This window comes from Cucurbita pepo, chromosome LG12 (assembly GCF_002806865.2).
Source record: "Cucurbita pepo subsp. pepo cultivar mu-cu-16 chromosome LG12, ASM280686v2, whole genome shotgun sequence".
In the NCBI taxonomy this organism is placed as follows: domain Eukaryota; kingdom Viridiplantae; phylum Streptophyta; class Magnoliopsida; order Cucurbitales; family Cucurbitaceae; genus Cucurbita; species Cucurbita pepo.
The window spans coordinates 1,991,663-2,011,603 of NC_036649.1; the positions used below are offsets into that span (position 1 = coordinate 1,991,663).

The 19,941-nt window shown below is 35.4% G+C and overlaps 3 protein-coding genes across 6 annotated transcripts; all 3 read left to right on the plus strand.

The window, feature by feature from the left end:
* Positions 1-5,512: 5,512 nt before the first annotated feature.
* LOC111807150 (two-component response regulator ARR14-like) lies at positions 5,513-11,093 on the plus strand. Of its 4 annotated transcripts, none has more exons than XR_002816917.1 (8): positions 5,513-5,884; positions 6,076-6,288; positions 7,413-7,565; positions 7,675-8,055; positions 9,059-9,135; positions 9,219-10,343; positions 10,463-10,605; positions 10,980-11,093. XR_002816917.1 is itself a non-coding variant. In XM_023692734.1 (7 exons), exons 1-7 carry the CDS (start codon positions 5,881-5,883, stop codon positions 10,523-10,525), a joined length of 2,016 nt encoding a protein of 671 aa, XP_023548502.1. In that variant the 5' UTR covers positions 5,513-5,880; the 3' UTR covers positions 10,526-10,947. The 4 variants fall into 4 exon arrangements, 2 of the variants coding, with proteins under 2 accessions (XP_023548502.1, XP_023548503.1); XR_002816916.1 differs by lacking the exon at positions 10,980-11,093 and adding an exon at positions 10,720-10,947; XM_023692734.1 differs by lacking the exon at positions 10,980-11,093 and having other exon boundaries at positions 10,463-10,947.
* A 1,363-nt stretch (positions 11,094-12,456) lies between these two features.
* On the plus strand, positions 12,457-16,174 carry LOC111807223 (importin subunit alpha-1-like). The gene is made up of 12 exons (XM_023692842.1): positions 12,457-12,537; positions 12,643-12,904; positions 13,118-13,214; positions 13,317-13,408; positions 13,492-13,623; positions 13,725-13,910; positions 14,004-14,167; positions 14,260-14,338; positions 14,625-14,753; positions 14,943-15,070; positions 15,148-15,543; positions 15,651-16,174. The coding sequence occupies exons 2-11, from the start codon at positions 12,695-12,697 to the stop codon at positions 15,521-15,523; spliced, it is 1,593 nt and encodes a 530-aa protein (XP_023548610.1). The 5' UTR covers positions 12,457-12,537; positions 12,643-12,694; the 3' UTR covers positions 15,524-15,543; positions 15,651-16,174.
* A 1,785-nt stretch (positions 16,175-17,959) lies between these two features.
* Positions 17,960-19,179, plus strand: LOC111807251 (GATA transcription factor 16-like). The gene is made up of 3 exons (XM_023692895.1): positions 17,960-18,446; positions 18,545-18,679; positions 18,788-19,179. Exons 1-3 carry the CDS (start codon positions 18,426-18,428, stop codon positions 19,058-19,060), a joined length of 429 nt encoding a protein of 142 aa, XP_023548663.1. The 5' UTR covers positions 17,960-18,425; the 3' UTR covers positions 19,061-19,179.
* The last annotated feature ends 762 nt before the right edge of the window (positions 19,180-19,941 follow it).

Below are 19,941 nucleotides of genomic sequence, written 5' to 3' on the forward strand. Positions count from 1 at the left end.
AGGGAAGTCCGAAAGGGAAAGCCCAAATAGGACAATATCTGCTAGCGGTGGATATGGGTCGTTACAAATGGTATTAGAGCTAGACATCGGACGATGTGCCAGCCTTCTTGCTGTTCTCCGAAGGGGGATAGACACGAGGCGGTGTGCCAGGAAGGACCCTAGGCCCCAAAGGGGGGTGGATTTGGTGCCGGTCCCACATCGATCGGAGAAAGGAATGAGTGCCAGCGAGAATGCTCGACCCCGAAGGGGGGTGGATTGTGATGTCCTACATTGGTTGGGGAGGAGAACAAAGCACCCTTTATAAGGGTGTTGAAACTTTCCCGTAGCAGATGCGTTTTTAAAGCCTTGAAGGAAAGCCCGAAAGGGAAAGCCGAAGGAGGACAATATCTGCTAGCGGTGGATCTGGTTCGTTACCCATCAGGTACTTTTATCTAATTTTTTAGTATACTCCAACCGGTAGTACTTAGTTGGTGACCTATTTAAAACGTGTTCTCTTTTTTGAAACTCAATTGAAGTGATTAGAAAAGGTAGCCTAGTTGAATCGTGCTTAGCCGGCGGCCTATGGTTATGGTATGATGGTATCTACTTAGATCATCCATTAAAATAATGTTTGAATATTATTTTAGTCTTTCCACTTTTACTTATGTTTATTTTTGTTTCTATATTTTTCAAAATTTCATTTTAGCCCCTATATTTTTCAAAAAATACTATTTATGTCCCTCCATCTTTATTGTTATCCTATTTATTTTAGTTTTTATATTTTCAAATTTTCACTTTAACCCCTATATTTTTCAAAAATACTATTTATGCCCCTCCATCTTTATTGTTATCATATTTTGTTCCATTATTACTTTAGTATATCATTTTATTTACTAAATTTCTTAAATTTTATGGTAAATTTATATTAACATTTTCATCGTATATCAAAATTTTTTTTTTTTTTAAATTTGGATTAAATTATAAGTTTACTCTAAAATTTGAGATTTATATATTTGATTTCAAAATTTTTAATTTTGTGTGCTATAGATTTTAAATTTAAAATTTTTTGTCTAATAGATTCGCGATAAATTCAAAATTTTACTAATTGAATTGATTTATTAGATATAAACTTAAATTTTATATTTAATATAATCTTAAGCATTTAATTTTATGTCAAAGTATATTTATTAAAATTAAAAATTTATGATCCAACTTAATTTGAATGGCTAAACAAACACAAACCTATATTTATAATTTCTTAAAATTTTGCAAATAAGTTGTAAAATAACCAATTTTTTAAAGTAGTTCAAAAAAATTATGGATAGAGATGTCCACAGGCAGGGTCGTGAGCTTTTTCCATTCACGTCTCTGCCACTTTTTTCATTTCTCATCTTCACAAAAATTTTCATTTTATCCAAACGGGATCCCTTCTGTAATCGAAAGTGCGTGGAGTGGGGTCCGTGTAAAATGGACATCTCCTCCATCAACTTAAAATACAAAAACTAGAAAACTAAAATAAAATTTTCATTTGAATTGTTTGCTGCTTGCTTTCGGCATGCTAGCTTGTTATTGCTGTTCTGTATCAGCTTTCAGTAGTGACATTTCAATTCCCTTGCGGAATGTGGAGTTTTAACGACTCCGCAATTTTTTATTTTTTATTTTTTTATTTTTTTTACAATATTTAATTGTTGTAATAAATGCTTCCGTGGTGGTTACGACAGTGACGTGAGCTGATTGGCATTATTGTAGTTGTCTAGCTGGCCGTTTCTTCCCTCCAATACTTTGTTGCCACGTGTCAGGTATTTTCCAGTTCACTTCTCATATTCCTCATACATTTTCATCTTAAAAATAGTTTTGGTACTTTAACCTTCCTAAAACTATAATTTAGTATTGAAATTTTTAATTTGGTGTAATTTGGTTAAGAACAAGAAATAGAAATAAAATTAAAATACACCAGGTGTATTTTGATTGATATTCATATCCTTCAAATAGGATACAAGCCAATAACTAATATCTACCACTAAGGAAAATATAAATTAATTAAATATTGTGAATAAAATAAAATATACTATAAACTAAATCCTAAGGGAGAATATTAAGATATAATATTTAAGATATATTTCATAAATAATGTATTTTTTAAATATTATATTCTTTACCTTTTTAAATTTATAGAATTTTAAATTTTTACTTATGACAACTACCATATTAACTTTTATCATAAATTATTATTATTCTTTTTTTTTTTTATCAAAACTAATATTTCAATATTTATTATGTAAATGTTTTACTTTTTTTAAGTTTATAAATACATTTGATTCATATTCTATTTATTTATCTACAAATAAATTTTGAATACTTCTTTAAATTTTGATATAGTTTTTGAATTTGTTACATATTAAAAAACATAAAATACATTGATTTTTTTATTATTGAATCTCTTAAAAAGATCTAACGTATTTATTTATTATTCTTTCCTAAAAGTTACAAAATTAAAATGGTTGAAGTGTATTAAATAAAATGTAAGAGCATTCTTAGATACCTTAGAATATGAGAAGATTATCAGCATCTTTGACTTTATTTGCTAAATAAAGATTATAAACATGTTTAAAGCTTTGATTTTGATTTTTGTTTGTTTGTGATATTTTAATTTAAAATTGCATTTAAATAATTTGTAAATTTTGATTTACTGTAACTATTTTGAATTGGAGATATTTTTTTTTTATTTAATGAAATTTAAGAAAAAGAAAAAAAAAAGCTTTAAAATAGTATTTATTCAATTTTGTTAAAAGTAGATTCTGTGTAAAATATTCACATTTTTTTTGTAAATAGTTTTTTTTTTTTTTGTTTCTATTTTAAAAACTCTACTTTTTTAAGAATAAATTTTGGATTATCTATTAAATTAAATAACTATTGTATTTTTTGAAATTGATAAACTCAAATTCATGATTCGAGAATAAATCAATTTTTTAATATTTGACCATTTAAAGTAAAATTTTAAGTTGATTGCTTTAAGAAAAAATAAAACATTATTTTTCGTGTCATTTCTGAACAACTTTTCTTATTAGTGACTACATTTTTGTGCAATACGGGGTAAGCTCTAATTTTGCAAACTTTTTACTTTTTTAGTCAAACTACCTGTCTACTCAAAGAGGATATAGCATCGAGATTTTATTATTATTTTATATAATTGAACTAATTTTAAAAATAAAAAATTAATTTCTACTAATAACAATATCTATTTACATTTATTTATTTTGTCTTCTCATTTATTCAAAATACAAATTTAATTTTATGTCTACTAACTTAAGAGAATTTTTAAAATTTCTTAACCCTTTTTCACTATATCTTCATTTTTTTAGAAATTAATGATGCGAACTTATGGAATGACTTTACTACAAGAATTTGATTTCTCTTTTATTTATTTATTGTTATTTAATTGGAATTTTAATCGTCTATATTAAAAAGATTAAAACAATCCAACTTTTTATGGCTAAATTTAGATTACTTTTAACTTTAAAGCCTCGTCCTTTTACTCTGATTTACTTCATAGGTAACTAGGATAGGTATTATAATGATTTTGCATACTTTATTTTTATTGTGAATAAAGGTTTTAGAATAGAAGGAAAGATTCGGAATCCAGATTTGACGTATGATGACCCTAGTGTTCTCTATTGTTGGATGAAAGTCCTACGTCGGTTAATTTAAGGAATAATTATGAGTTTATAATCAATGAATACTATCTCCGTTGGAATGGGGCCTTTTGGAAAAGTCCAAAGCAAAGTCATGAGAGAATATACTCAACGTGGACAATATCATACCATTATAGAGAGTCGTGTTCATCTAACATAGTATCAGAGTCATGCCCTAAAACTTTGCCATATCAATAGAATCCTCAAATGTCGAACAAAAGTATTGTGAGCCTTGAAGGCATAGTAAAAAATGACTAAGATTCCAAAAGAAAAGGAGTTGAGCCTCGATTAAGGGGAGACATACTTTGTTCGAGGGGAGGTATTGGATGAGTCCCACATCAGCTAATACAAGTTTTTTCAATAAACCACGGAGTTCTTATGATCGAGTCACTAATAAGGACGGTGCATCTTGTACTTTGTTTGAGGGGAGGTATTGGATGAAAGTCCCACGTCAGCTAATACAAGTTTTTTCAATAAACCACGGAGTTCTTATGATCGAGTCACTAATAAGGACAATGCATCTTGTACTTTGTTCGAGGGAAGGTATTGGATGAAAGTCCCACATCGGCTAATACAAATTTTTCCAATAAACCACTGAGTTCTTATGATCGAGTCACTAATAAGAACAGTACATCTTGTACTTTGTTCGAGGAGAGGTATTGGATGAAAGTCCCACATCGGCTAATACAAGTTTTTTCAATAAACTAGGGAGTTTCTATGATCGAATTACTAATAAGGACGGAGCATCTTGTTGATATAGTTATATGTAGTATAGACGATAACTTTCATTTCTTTTAAGCTTTTTTAGTCATCATATGTTCGTACTTTTATTTAGACAATGTTTTGACTTTATTGGAGCATCACAAGTTGGATAAAGAAGAAAAGAAAAACAAAAAAAAAAAAAAAAAAAAAAAAAAAAGTTAGAAAGCATGGGAACCAAACATATGTTATCTTCCACAAAGCCGAAAGGACAGATGGCCGCTGAGGGAAGCACAGGTGGATGTATTGGTAAGCATATAATAATCTAAAGCTTGTCAGGGACAGCGGAGAGCAACTTGACGGGTAGCTTTGGCCTGAAACCACTGCGAAATAATTAAATTATTTATTTATTGTTTTGTTGTTTTATATTATAATATTACTTCTACTTTGGTCTTCTCTTCACGGGTATTCCCTTTGGAGCACGTGGAATTTATTTTTATTATTTCATTTTTACTTTTCTTAGTATTCGCATTGAAATTTCACTGTTCTGTTTAATATTTTTTAATTTTTTACTGTGTCTATTAGCTTTTTAAAAGTTAAATATATCTTTAAATTTATTTCATTTTCAATATCTTTTAAATCAATATGTTAGATATTTAATGTCTATAGTGTTCATATGATCGGGAACTCGATCAACTTGTTAGATTCTTTTTCTTTTATGTTTGAGTTGGGTTGATTTTTTAAAAAATGGAAAATTTTGGTCGATTCATGGGCAGAGTCAGCTCGACCAACCTAAAAATAGAATTACAACTCAATCTTACTTTTAAAACTATTATGAAAATTAAAAACATTTGACGTTTTTAATTTACGTTAGTGATGTATTGTGATTTGTGAATGATTGATATTTGAGTTTTATGAAATTTTGTTTATTAATGCAATATGATAACTGACAAATAGAAAAAATAGTTATAAAAAGAACGACCCAAATGCGAAAAGGGTATTGTGAAATCTATTTGAATTCTGGGTCACCCACTTGAAATTTTGGGGTTGAGCTTCAATTTTTTTTTGTTTTAAGAACAATGTTGAGAATGTAAGGTTAAGATTCTCCTCATCATGGGGCAATTGGGTGTCGATTTAGCAAGTCAATTGCACCATTATAAACTAACCTCAAATTGGATCATGAATCGAATTTGAAAGAATGTTAATTTCTTCATCATTGTATGTGTCAGACATCCTGATTGAAATTTTGGTTAGTGTCAAAAGCTCAAGTCTGTTCTTTTTTTCTTCATTATTTCTTGTTATCTCGAGTTAAAGTCCTGTGGAGAGGAAGCTTTAGCCAATGGATTTGGCTATTAAAAGCAAGGCATTTGTAGGTATTGCTTTCTGTTTATAGCGGATAAAGTGGACTGCAGTGGTAGAAAAGCAGCAAACAGTTCAACTATTGGAGGACAAAGCTAGGTGAGGCGAGAGAAAGACCATATACAGATGGAGAACAAAAACAATTGGGTTCATGGGTCAGTTGCTTCTTCGCTCTTCTGGATCCATTTTTATGAGTACAGTTCTTGCTAGCCTTAGAAACAATCAAGAACCCTAATGAACTCAAATCCATCTCAGAGTTTGATCTTCAAGCAGTGAAACAGATGGGTTTTGTGAATTTGGGAATCAATCTTCTGAAGCTGTAGTTGTTTTTTGGGTTTTTTCTTAGCTCTCTTTTGCTTGTGGGGATATTTGAGCCTTTGGGGAATGGATCCGAGCCACACGAAGGGTATGATGCCTACTTCGACTTCAATTTCTGCTAGAAAGGCTGCCGATATGGGTTGTGATCAGTTCCCGGCGGGCCTTCGCGTCCTGGTTGTGGATGATGATCCTACCTGTCTCAGGATCTTGGAAAAGATGCTGCAGAATTGCTGCTATGCCGGTTTGTTATCAATTCCACACTTCCTTTTTCTTCTCTCTTTCTTGGATTCTCTGCTTTTTCTTTTAATTTTTCTGTTTTGTTCTTCCATTTTTAGGAGTTTATATGGCATGTTTGCTGTTTGCAGAGAGTTTGTTATCAATTCCTAATGAATTTTAGATCGTTTTTAAGGAAATTTTAAGTTTAGGGTTGCTTCTGACCTCGAATTTCTGCTTGTTTTAGATCATTACACCCTTTTTTTCCCCCTCAGCTTGTTTTCCTATTTGATGGAGAACAGAGATTACATTAAATTCTGCTATTTATCTTGCTTGCTTCTGGAGCTATCATTTCAGTACTCGTAAATTTAGGATCCTTTTGTGGTTCAGGTCCTTTAAAATTGCTCCAAATGATGCCTTTAATCAGTCAAAATCAATTTATTATTCGATTTTTGTGAGATCCCATGTAGGTCGGAAAGTGGAACGAAGCATTCTTTATAAGGGTGTGGAAACCTCTCTCTAACATACGCTGAAAGCCCAAGAGGACAATATCTACTAGCCCAAGAGGACAATATCTACTAGCGGTGGGTTTGGGAGATCCCATATCGGTTAGAGAGGGGAACGAAGCATTCCTTATAAGAGTGTGGAAACCTCTCCCTAACATACGCGAAAAGCCCAAGAGGACAATATCTACTAGTGGTGGGTTTGGAGATCCCCAAGAGTGTGGAAACCCCTCCCTAACATAACGCGGAAAGTCCAAAAAGGACAATATCTACTAGCGGTGGGTTTGGGAGATCCCATATCGGTCGGAGAGGGGAACGAAACATTCTTTACAAGAGTGTGGAAACCTCTTCCTAACATAACGCGGAAAGCCCAAAAAGGACAATATCTACTAGCGGTGGGTTTGGGAGATCCCATATCGGTTGGAGAGGGGAACGAAGCATTCCTTACAAGGGTGTGGAAACCTCTCCCTAAAATACGCGGAAAGCCCAAAAAAGACAATATCTACTAGTGGTGGGTTTGAGCGGATACAATTTTACACTTCGAAACTCAATTTTCATACCATCGAAATCAATTTTGAAGGATTAAAAGTATGTGATTGTACAACAAATCATCGATAGTTAATATGGTGTTTATGGGGTTTGATTACAGTGACGAAATGCAATCGGGCCGAGATTGCATTATCCATGCTTCGTGAGAACAAAAATGGATTTGATATTGTGTTAAGCGATGTGCATATGCCTGACATGGATGGATTCAAACTTCTAGAGCAAGTTGGTCTGGAGATGGATTTGCCTGTTATCAGTGAGTAACATGGTTTAGATGTTTTTACTGAATCTTTGAATGCTAACTTATATAATTATATGGTTTATATAATTTTGCAGACTAATATTGGAGACATGTGATTGTACAGTGATGTCAGCAGATGATGGAAAGAATGTTGTGATGAAGGGAGTGATTCATGGTGCTTGCGACTACCTGATCAAACCGGTTCGAATCGAAGCGCTCAGGAACATATGGCAACATGTGGTTCGGAAGAGAAAGAGCGAATGGAAGGATTTAGAGCAATCTGGAAGCATGGACGATGGAGATCGGGATCAAAATGTATCTGAAGGTGCAAATTATTCATCTTCGGCGTATGATGGAAGTTGGAACAGCTCGAAGAGGAAGAGGGATGCTGAAGAAGAGCTCGAGGAGAGGGACGATACATCGACGTTAAAGAAGCCGAGGGTGGTATGGTCAGTTGAGCTCCATCAACAATTTGTCATAGCAGTTGATCAGCTAGGCATTGACAGTATGTTTTCTTTTCTATTCCTTCCTATTCTTTTTGTCAAACATATTACTATCTTTTTTAAATTTGTGTCGGATAGACATATGAACGGTAAAAAGTTTCTGAAAAGTCTCTAAACTTTTGATACTTTGAAAAGTGTCTAGTAGGTTGCCGAACTTTCTATTTTTGTATCTCATTAGTTGTAACGGCCCAAATCTACCGCTAGCAGATATTGTCCTCTTTGGGCTTTTCCTTTCAGATTTCCCCTCAAGGTTTTTAAAACACCTCTGTTAGGGAGAAGTTTCCACACCCTTATAAAGAATGCTTCGTTCTCCTCCCCAACCGATGTGGGATCTCACAATCCAACCCCCTTCAGGGCCTAGCGTCCTCTGGCACTCATTCCTTTCTCCAATTGATGTGGGACCCCTCAATCCACCTCTTTGAGGTTCAGCCTCCTCGCTAGCACGTCGTCTGGTATCTGGCTCTAATACCATTTGTTACAGCCCAAGCCCACTGCTAGCAAATATTGTCTTTTTTGAGCTTTTTCTTTCGAGTTTTCTCTCAAGATTTTTAAACGCATCTGCTAGGGAAAGGTTTCCATACCCTTATAAAAAATGCTCCGTTCTTCTCCTCAACCGATGTGGGATCTCACATTAGCCCTTGAACTTTCAATTTTATTTCTAACATCCTTGATGTATTAGACATTTTTTTAAGATTCACAGACCTATTGAACACAATATTTAACAAATTTGTTGGTTTTATAAAAATATTGAACGTGCCAGAGATGTATTAGACACAAAAGATCAAAAGTTTAAGGACTTATTAGATATTTTTCTAAAGTTCAGGTACTTATGATAGGAGCGTTTCTAGAATTAAGCTTGTAATTTAACGTAAGAACACATCCATTGCTGCTATGTTCCCATTTTCTTAAAGCATTCCTTTTCATCTTATTTTGTGTTTGTTTGAAAGTTTGATGAATCAATAATCATTTGTTGGCTATGTTTTCAATCTTGTTTTGAAAATACAGAGGCTGTCCCTAAAAAGATACTGGAGTTGATGAACGTTCCGGGGCTTTCTCGAGAAAACGTTGCGAGTCACCTTCAGGTATAAATTTTTTTGAAGGGCTCTTTGTTGTGTCTAACAGAAATAGGTATCTGAATTGTTGTATTTATTTGATGGTTCTGTAGAAATATCGCTTATATCTTAGAAGGCTTAGTGGAGTATCGCCACATCCAAGTAATCTGAACAATTCTTTTATGAACCCTCAAGATCATCCTCCTTTTGGGTCAATGGCTTCATCATACAATGGCATTGATCTTCAGACCCTTTTGGTCACCGGTCAACTCTCGCCGCAAAGTCTCGCTGCCCTCCAAGCCACCGGACTTCGTCGACCTACCGTGAAATCTACCTTGCCGATGGCCCTTGTTGATCAGAACAACATATTCAGCTTTGAAAATCCAAAGCTGAGGTTTGGTGAGGACCAAACACAACACCTGAACAACACTAAACCTGTAAGCTTGTTTCATGGGATTCCAACAAAAATGGAGCCAAAGCAGCTTGCCAATATGCAGCACCCTTCTGTGCAGACTCAGAGGAACATGAACATGAACATGAACATGCCACTCAATATCAAGAGCGAACATGGTGGCACTCAGCTAATGCATTTGTCTCAGCAGCAAACTGTAGGACAGACTCTAAATAACTCTACTGTTGCCCACCACCTACCTGGAATTCCATCGACATTAAGGAACCCGATCATATCAGGTAGCGTTACAACGGGAAACGGGACTGCTGATAATAGCCACGTGCCTCGATACAACCTAGTTTCGCCCACGTCGGTTATGGTGAACTATCCAATGAGCCAAACCACAGAAGTGTTTCAAGAAGAAATGAACTCAAATCTAAAAGTATCGAGCGGAGTAATGTCGAGTTATGGTGTTTTTAGTGACTTGCATATGCAGAAATCCCATGACTGGGATTCTCAAAATGTAAGCACTTTGGCCTTTGGTACTCCACACCATGGAAACTTCATTCACCATAGCTTTGATATCTCACCCTCATCTTTGATTCATCATGGTTTTCCTTCAAGCCAAACAAATGGAGAGAATCATAACTCATCAGTCAATGGGAAGACGAACTTTTCGTTTTTGGATTCAACTCAACCCGGGATTCCTCAAAGTGTCGCCCATAACTCGTTTTTCGATCCCGGGGAGGTCAAGAACCAGATCATCCCTGATGCAAGCTATCAAACTGACCTGTTATCTGAGGACTTTGGCCAGGATGAACTTCTTGGTGTCTTTCTCAAACAAGAAGTTAGTTTTGTCTTCTCTTATCTTTTCTTCTTGATATGAATATTTCGTTTGATTGTTATAAAAACTGGAATTCTTACCATATATCATCGTTAACTCGATCGATGTTTTCTGTTTCCCAGCAACAAGAAGACAACGGATCGGTCGACTTTAGCGGATACAAAACGGAGAATATTTGTGTTTAGAAAGCTTCTTGGTTTTGTTCCCCATCACTTTGTTGTAACTCTCAAGATCAAAGTACTCCCACATTAGACGACAGAGAGAGGTAGTTCATCATTCTTGTCAACAAGTTCATTGTGAATAGTATGCTTAGCTTAGCTTAGCTTATCCAGTTGAAACTTTGAAATGTCAAATTTCAATCTTTAGCAATCATCCTCAGAATGCTCACACAAAAAGATGCAAATCTTTCGCCAAGTATCGTTGGCATTCGAAGCTCGAATCACGATGTGTGTGAAACTATTTGGTTATAACGGGCAGATCGCTCGATCGTCGATGCTAAGCTCGGCTCAGCTCCATTGCATTGGGACCTTTTAGGAGATTTCTCATATCTCTAATTGAAACCTCATGAAAAATCATCTTCAATGTAAATATTCTTCTTGTTTGTTTACGTTTGTGTTCTTGTTTTTCTTGTTCTTGCAGCTTCTCTTAGATTCTCATCTAGCTTTCCCACAAATGTGTGATGAATTGTTTTGACTTCTGCCCAGATTATTCCCTGTAATGTGTGTGATTTGATGGTAAAGATCACGATAAAGATCAACACGACCCCTTACAATTCCTGATGGTTTCCTACTTTAACCAATACTTAATCAGCCACATGGATAGTTTAACGTACTCATCACAGCCTGACCCTGAGGTGTGGATCATCCAAGGCACATTAGCATAGCGTACTTCTGTTTGAATCGAGATTTGAAACCAAACTTCTCTCAGGAGGATAAATGGGTCGATTTAGGTGAGATCCAATGTAGATTCAACTTTCTATTCACTCGTGGGATTCGGGCGGTCCGGGGGACCATCTCGGCTCCTCTCTTCTTGAGAATCCATACATCCTTATCAGTATATGGACAACTATCTGTCGAGCACAGGTTTTGGTTCGACTTCAATGAAAAAATAAAACAGAGCACCTAACAATGTAGTTTCCTAGTTTAACCAATAGTTAGCAAACACGAGAAAATAATAGAATGGAATTAGTATAAGTTTCTTTAGGCGAACAAGAAGATGCTTCAAATCCAAAATAGTATTATAACTTTGTTATGTTATTTATTATTTACTATATACAAAACAATGACTTACATTCCAAAATTTTAAGTGGTTTATAATATTTATTATCTCATCAATTTAAATATTAAATGAAAAATAAGGAAAATAACAACTAAATGCAATTATAGTAAACTAAAATATTGAAACCTAAATTAATTATATTGTTTTGTATATTCTCTTATCATCATATCTAATATCTATTTATTATATATAAATAGACTATATTTGTTATGATAAACTCATCAATAAAATAGATATTAATTTTAAAATATTGATTTTTTTTGTCAATGTTTTTTATTTAGATAAATGATTTTTTTATAATTATTTTTAAATCAATTTGCAATGAAAAAAGATCGAATATTGTGAGATAATTTTATGTGAAATCCTCAACACGCCCTTCAATATTGTGCCTCTTTGAGTTTAATAAATTTGTGAACTTTAAAAACTATCGAATAGGTTGGTTACGTAAGGGGAGACCCATCTCGAGCTTCGTTAAATTAGTAGTGAAATTTGAAATATTGCAGCCCAAAAAAGGATAAAGCGGCTTAATGTAGTCCTAAAGTGCTCGAGAGGAGAAAGACGAGCATCGGGATTCTAACTGCAGTTCATCCTATGACTTATTAGACTTACAATCGAAAATGTGAGAGCTTATTAGATACAAAATCGAAAATCTTGAAATTATTAAATAATTTTTAAATATACAGAATTAAAATTTTAGAATATAATCTTATATTAAACGAATACAAAATTAAAATAATAATAATAATAATGGAAGAAATATATTAACAGGATCAATGGCAATTTTAAAAAATAATTTTATTGATTTGATATATAATTATATATTTTTTTTGTTTTTTTTTTTTCTCAAACCATCGATCTATATAAATTTGTCCGAGCTCTTAACCACTCCTTTTAGTCTGTATTTCGAATACAAAACAAGGTTCGGTTCTAGGATTTCAATTATTGTCGTTGCTAGGGTTTTTCTTGATTCCGGCGATTCCGATCAGTTTTTGAATTTCTTTCTGTAAATTGCCATTTCTATTAGGGTTTTGGAATCGAGCACTCGAAGCAATCCGAAGTTAATCGTCGAAGAAGCCATGTCGTTGAGGCCGACTGCTAGAACCGAGGTTCGACGGAACCGGTATAAGGTTTCTGTCGATGCCGAAGAGGGCCGACGCCGGCGAGAAGATAATATGGTGGAGATCAGGAAGAGTAAACGCGAAGAGAGCCTTCAGAAGAAGCGTAGGGAAGGCCTCCAAGCACAGCAATTTCCTTCTCCTGTCCTTACATCCACTGTCGAGAAGAAGGTATTGTCGCATTCGATTGTTTCAATTTCCATTTCTGTCTGCTTGTACACGTTACTCTGTCGATTGTGTTGGTTGTAAATGATCTCGGATCTATGTGTGATTCTTGAGGCTTTGGCATCTGATCTTTCGAACCTTTGAACTTTTCCTTAAGGAGTTATGGATGTGGATATTAGGGGTTTTATGATTTAGGGGTTATTTGGTCTTTGGTTGCAGTTAGAGAGCCTTCCGTCTATGGTTGCGGGGGTCTGGTCTGATAATAGCAATCTTCAGCTGGAAGCAACAACTCAGTTTCGGAAATTACTTTCGATCGGTACTTTTTGTGCATTACACTGTGTAATATGTTTGTTTTCTTGTTTGTCTTCTTTTGATATGAAAGTTTATATCGTTTTGATTACTGTACTGACGATTGCAGAACGAAGCCCTCCCATTGAGGAAGTGATTCAATCTGGAGTTGTTCCGCGTTTTGTAGAATTTCTTGTGAGGGAGGATTTCCCTCAACTTCAGGTTTTAATTACATTCTTTCTAAGTGGGCTTGAATTCATATCAACTGTTCTTTTTGTAATGACTTGGATGAATGTCACTTGAAGTTCGAGGCTGCTTGGGCGCTCACAAACATAGCATCTGGGACCTCAGAACACACAAAGGTGGTTATTGATCATGGTGCAGTGCCAATTTTTGTTAAGCTACTCGCTTCTCCTAGTGATGATGTCCGAGAGCAGGTATATCTTAGAACTTGGTCAAACTGTAAGTTCTTTTTTGTGTGTCCCGTTGTTTCTGGATGGAATACGAAACTTGAAGGACATGGTTTCTGAATTTGTAGGCTGTTTGGGCCTTGGGCAATGTTGCTGGAGATTCACCTACTTGTCGTGATCTTGTCCTCCGCCATGGAGCTTTAGTTCCACTTCTTTCACAGTTGAATGAACATGCTAAGCTTTCTATGTTGAGAAATGCAACTTGGACACTTTCAAACTTCTGCAGGGGCAAGCCACAACCTCCATTCGATCAGGTTACCTTTTGTAATTACAGTGAAGTTTGAGATTTAAAAGTTTCCATTGTTCTTCCTTTGCTTATGTATAACCTTTGAATTTGTCTTGGACAGGTAAAGCCAGCTCTTCCAGCTCTTGAGCGCCTAGTTCACTCAAATGATGAAGAAGTTCTTACGGATGCCTGCTGGGCACTCTCTTATCTATCTGATGGTACTAATGATAAAATCCAAACCGTGATCGAGGCAGGGGTGTGCGGACGACTTGTACAACTCCTATTGTAAGCATATATCTTGCACGTACAAGTTTTATCTGTATGACATTGCTCCCTTTTCATTTTTCTTATTTTGGAATCTGTAATTGTTACTTCAGACATCCTTCACCATCAGTCCTCATTCCTGCCCTTCGCACAGTAGGCAATATTGTGACCGGAGATGACATTCAAACTCAGGTATGAATGCAGATTCCCACACCAATCGTAGCTATTTTAACTCACTTTCATATACATTAGATCCACAATGTGGGTAATTTCAAGAATGCTATAGATCTAGAATAGCTCTCTAGTATTTTGGGTATGTTTTAAATCTCATCTCTAAGTTTTCTTCGTAAATACAGCAAAAAGAGAAACAAACTGTAATTATGACTGTATAACTGGAGTTTGTATACTGTTATTGCCTTGTTTATGTTGATACATTTGTATATGATTTGATCATTTGTCTGATTGTTTATCTTATCAGTGTATAATTAATGATGGTGCGCTTCCATGCCTTCTGAGCTTATTGACTCACAATCATAAAAAGAGTATCAAGAAAGAAGCTTGCTGGACGATATCGAACATCACTGCTGGAAACAAGGAACAAATCCAGGTAAGATTGGGCTTTTTTTTATGTTTAGCAACGTCAACCATGCTAATTGAACTTAGGATTTGTGTATTTGACTTAGTCTATAGTTTTGAACGGCGATTATGTCAATTACTGTAATCTCTGCCTGTTAATTACTGATTCCTCGGCAGACTTGCGAGATTAAACCTAAGATATGTGTCCTTCATCATGCAGGCTGTCATTGAAGCTGGTTTAATACCTCCACTAGTCAATTTGCTTCAAAATGCAGAGTTTGATATAAAGAAAGAGGCTGCATGGGCAATCTCAAATGCAACATCTGGTGGCTCTCATGAGCAAATTAAGTAAGTCGTGTCAGAAACTTCGTTCGCCCCCATCTCGGAATTTTCTTATTTTATTGACCACCTTTCTTTCTGTACAGGTACCTTGTCAGTCAAGGGTGCATCAAACCATTGTGTGATCTTCTTGTATGCCCAGATCCAAGGATTGTTACGGTCTGTTTAGAGGGGCTAGAGAACATTTTGAAGGTTGGAGAAGCCGAAAAGAATCTGGGTACCAATGGAGACGTTAATATATACGCACAGATGATCGATGATGCTGAGGGTTTAGAAAAGATTGAAAATCTCCAGAGTCATGACAACCATGAAATCTATGAGAAGGCTGTTAAAATACTCGAGACGTATTGGTTAGAGGAAGAGGACGAGGCGTTGCCCACAACTGATGGTGGGGATCAGCCTGGTTTCCGCTTCGGTGGTAACGAACTTCCAGTTCCTTCTGGTGGGTTCAACTTTAGTTGAAGGCTTGAAGGATATGATAGGTATGCTGGCCATCATCTTTACTTTAACTACATCAATTTCTTAAGGTTGAGATGATAAAGAGCTATATGTGTCAATGTAATTGCTTCATTATTTACTTGAATTGCAGCGCTTTTGATGATACAAAGGGAGGGTAGTACATGTGTCGGCTCACAAGCTTATATGTCGAGGTCGATTGGATTCAATTCGGGTCCAATCTTGGCATCTTAATATCGAGTTTTTAGTTTGGTCTGGTCTCGTCCAGTTTACATTGTGTTCAAGGAGATGCTTAAAGAGGCGGAGTTCGGTTCGACGTCGGCCAAAACAATCATATTGGGAAAAGGTAGGTCGTTTTGGCAAGATGTCGTAGCACGTGATCACAAAATATATCTGCATTGTACCATGTAATAATAATTTGCAAAACTGGGCATTATGGGTTGCATCATAAGCATTTTATTTGTACTTAGTTGGGATGGGTCTGGTAGCAGGGTGTTCTTTTTGTTCCTTTTTTCTTCTCATTTTTGCATCAGAGTCTGTCATTTTTTGTTCTTTACCATATTTTGGTCATTCACCATTGTTGTTTTTACTGCCAGTTGCTTAGGAGTTGGGATTTGTTTCAGACTTTTCGAGTGAATATAGTATTTTTATTATATACTTCGTTATCGTAAGGAAAGAAATTGGCGCTTTTGTACTTTTATCTGATGCACGTGATGAGCTCGTTCAAGTATGTATCTGTTATCTTAGTTGATGAGCTATGTTCAAATTGTCGTGAAAATGATTCATTGTAGAGCATGTGATCTATTTGTTGATCGGGACTTTTGCTTTTGGTAGGTGCTTGTTTTCACTTTGCTCGTGTTTAAGATCTAGTAATATTTAGTAACGCCATTTCGGTACGGTTTTAGGTCTTCATTTTTATTTAATGTTGTATGTTTTAAAAGAATTAGGTTTCTGTAATTGTCTCCAGATGCTCCTAGTGTCTTTTGTTCAGTCCTTTTCACTCTCAAATAGTGTCCCACTGGACTCTTGGCCTATGTTTTAGCAACCAGATATGGCCCAAATTAGGCCCTTTGTTGAGTTTTTTTATTACAAAATTCATGGGCCCACGTAACTTTAGATCTGCGGTTGGTCCACTTTTTATTGGGATACTTTGGGCCATCGGCCCTTTTTAAATATTGTGGGCCTACTTTAGTATCCCAGATACGGATGTTTCTTCCTGTGTCTTATTATTCATAGTACATTGGGCCTACTTCAGGGAGCTCAAAAGTAAAAGTCTAATGAGAACCATATCGGTTAGCGGTGAATTTACAAATGATATCAAAGTCAGACATTGGATGGTGTGTCTAGCAAGAACACTGGCCCCCCGAAGGAGGGGTGGATTGTAAAATCCCAAATCGATAGGAGAGGAAAACAAGTGTCAACGAGGATGCTGGGTCTCGAATGGGGTGGATTGTGAGATCCAACATTGATCCGAGGAAATAAATCTTTTTTTTTTATTTTATTTTTATTTAAGGATGTGAAAATCTCTTCCTAGCAAAAAAAAAAAAAAAATCTTGAGGGGAAGCCCAAAGAAGACAACATTAGCGTGCGGCGACGAGCTCAACCTCAAAAAAAAGTTAAGTGAACAGCTCTCTATAGTTCTTCACTACTCGTACACGAAGGAGTCTCTTTATGTATTAGATTCAAGAAGTACGATTAAAGAGAGGAGATATCTTGAGAACAAATAAGTTTGAGCTAATCTAATAAAGATACTAATTGTCATTCCAAAGAGATTCTGGTACTAATTTGATACCCGAATACTCAGTTTGATAACCCGCTACTAATTCTTCTTTTGCTTCTGGTAAATCAAAAGGTGAACATTTTTTAGACTCGGCCCAAAGATTAAGGATGATAGATTCGAACCTCAAACCTATGGACATGATCAATGATTCTATTGGTAACGAGGATTTTGGAATGTCACGCATTGATCAACCAAAGATAAATTCAACCAGTAAAACAAAGATCGATATTTTTAGAACCTTACTTTCTTCAACGGGAATGAACATAGATAAAACCAAACTGATTCCTCGAAGAATTTCTCGGGTTGATCAATGATATATGTTTTATCTCAATTGAACTTAAGTTGAATTCCTTTTCATTACTTTTATAATAATTTTAAAAAGAATATATTAATAGGTGTAAACGTTTTATTGATAAATAAAACATAATTGAAGGCTGAAGGAAGGAAAGGTGAATATAGAGAAACATGCGAGAAGCGTTTTTATTTAAATAATAATAGTAATAATAATAATAAAAGAATTTGAAATTGAAATATAGCGCGTTTTACATTTTAATATTTAATAATCAAATTTTGGGGGGATTCCTTTTCCAGCATTATTTTGGCGGGTACGTTGAAAGTTGTCTGGGGGTATTTTCGTCATTTTCAAATTTATCCATGGCTAGGGTTTCGTTATCCGGTTGTATATTAAGTCGGTTTTTTTCTAACCTAAAGCGGCTGCTAAACCGCGAGCTTCTGTCGGTTCGATTCTTCATCATCATCTTCTTCCTGATCTTGATCTTCTTCTTCTTCTTCTTCTTCTCTCTTTCTTCGTGTCACTGATTGTTCTCACTCTGTTCTTTCTCTCTCTCCCTGCATGTCGGTTTCATCTTTTTCGTCTTCCAGATTTCGATTATCTCCTTTTTCACTGTTGTAGTAGTTTCTGTTCATCACATTTTCTGTTCCAGTATTGATTCTCGAGTGCCTTTGTTCGTCTGATCTTCTGTTCAAGCTATCATTTACTTCGTTCGAATTCGATTTTATGACTCCAATTCGTCTCCACCGCTTTCAATCGTCAATATCCACTTTCCACTTCGAGTTTCCGTGCTTATTTTCTCGTTTCATCTCAGATCTCTGAGATTTCTACTGAAAATGATGGATCCGATTGAGGAAGTGAGTGATCGCGATTCTCGAGCCTGTTCTTGACTTGATTTTATTTCTGATCTTGAAATTAAAGAGTACTGATTCTACTGTACTGTACTGGAAAATAGGGATCAGAGTTCAAGGACGCTGAAAACTCTCCGAGGATGTCTTCGCCAGCGGAAAGTGAGCAGAATAAGAAAACCTGCGCCGATTGCGGTACGACGAAGACTCCTCTCTGGCGTGGAGGTCCAGCCGGCCCTAAGGTGATTTATTCATCTCCATCTCTCTATATGTTTGAATCTTCTGTTTAGTTCTTCATTTCTGTTACTCGATTACTACGATCAGAGCTTCATTTTTCCTCTTTTTTTCAGTCTCTTTGCAATGCGTGTGGGATCAGAAGCAGGAAAAAGAGAAGATCGCTTCTAGGTTTAAACAGAGGAAGCGAAGTGGAGAGAAAAAGCAAGGGAAGCAGTAACAGAAACAGCAATGGCGGTGGAAATCAGGCAAAATTGGGCGGAGATAACCTAAAATGGAGATCAACAGCGTTTGGTAGAAAAGATTTAATGCAAAGGAGACAGTTGGGTGAGGAAGAACAAGCTGCTGTTTTACTAATGGCTCTTTCTTATGGATCTGTTTATGCTTGAAATTCTAATATATTGGAATAGCCTTTTTTTTTAGCTTTATGATTTCTAGAGTCCTTAACCTTCAACTGTAATGTAGCATTTGCTTCTTCAATGGATTGATTCTCTCTTTTTTTCTGTAATTTCCTTTGCTTTTTTGGTAAGAAATCTCCAATTTCTTTTATGTTTTTTTGTGTTAAAATAATTTTTTTCCAAATTTGTAAGGGTGGGACGCCCCTACTTGAATGGTCATGAATTTATAATAAAAAAATACTTAGGGCCGAGATTCACCCCTAGCATATATTATCGTCTTTGAACGCTTCCCCTCAAGGCTTTAAAATGGGTCTGCTACTGAAGGTTTCCACACTTTCATAAATGATGTTTTGTTCTTCTCCCCCAACTGGGACATCACACTCCACTCTTTTTCAGGGCCCAACATCCTCACTAACATTCTTTCCTTCCTCCCGTCGATGTGGGACCGCCTTCAAATCTACTCTCTTTGAGGCCCAGCGTCTGTATTAGCACACCGCCTCGTACCATTGTGGAGAGTCGTGTTCATCTAAAAGTAACAACTTAATATCTAGACTTCCAGTATAGCTTGCATTTCAGTCTCTTCAGACAATTTAGTATTTCTATATATATATATATAATTTTACCAAAAATTATATTGAAAAATTAAAATTTTAAAATAATTATATTTTTTTAATAATGAATTAGAAAAATTACTAAAAAAAATCGATTTTCATAAAAATAACTATGGAACTTGTATGGATGGAGACAGGAAAGTTTTCTCGTTCCTGTCCGTCTTATGGACATCTCTAATCTAGACCGTTAGATTTAAAAATATTTAAGAAACTAAGACTAGAAATGAATGGTCAAGATTTGAACGTGTTATTTTTTTAATA

Excerpts from the sequence above, each read along its gene's own strand:
- LOC111807251 (XM_023692895.1), top strand. The coding sequence starts at position 18,426 with ATGATGGATCCGATTGAGGAA. Across the intron at positions 18,447-18,544 it reads TGATGGATCCGATTGAGGAA|GGATCAGAGTTCAAGGACGC; the intron begins GTGAGTGATCGC and ends ACTGGAAAATAG. Across the intron at positions 18,680-18,787 it reads GAGGTCCAGCCGGCCCTAAG|TCTCTTTGCAATGCGTGTGG; the intron begins GTGATTTATTCA and ends TCTTTTTTTCAG.
- LOC111807223 (XM_023692842.1), top strand. The coding sequence starts at position 12,695 with ATGTCGTTGAGGCCGACTGCTAGAACCGAGGTTCGACGGAACCGGTAT. Across the intron at positions 12,905-13,117 it reads CATCCACTGTCGAGAAGAAG|TTAGAGAGCCTTCCGTCTAT; the intron begins GTATTGTCGCAT and ends CTTTGGTTGCAG. Across the intron at positions 13,215-13,316 it reads TCGGAAATTACTTTCGATCG|AACGAAGCCCTCCCATTGAG; the intron begins GTACTTTTTGTG and ends TGACGATTGCAG.
- LOC111807150 (XM_023692734.1), top strand. Across the intron at positions 6,289-7,412 it reads GCAGAATTGCTGCTATGCCG|TGACGAAATGCAATCGGGCC; the intron begins GTTTGTTATCAA and ends GTTTGATTACAG. Across the intron at positions 8,056-9,058 it reads TGATCAGCTAGGCATTGACA|AGGCTGTCCCTAAAAAGATA; the intron begins GTATGTTTTCTT and ends TTGAAAATACAG.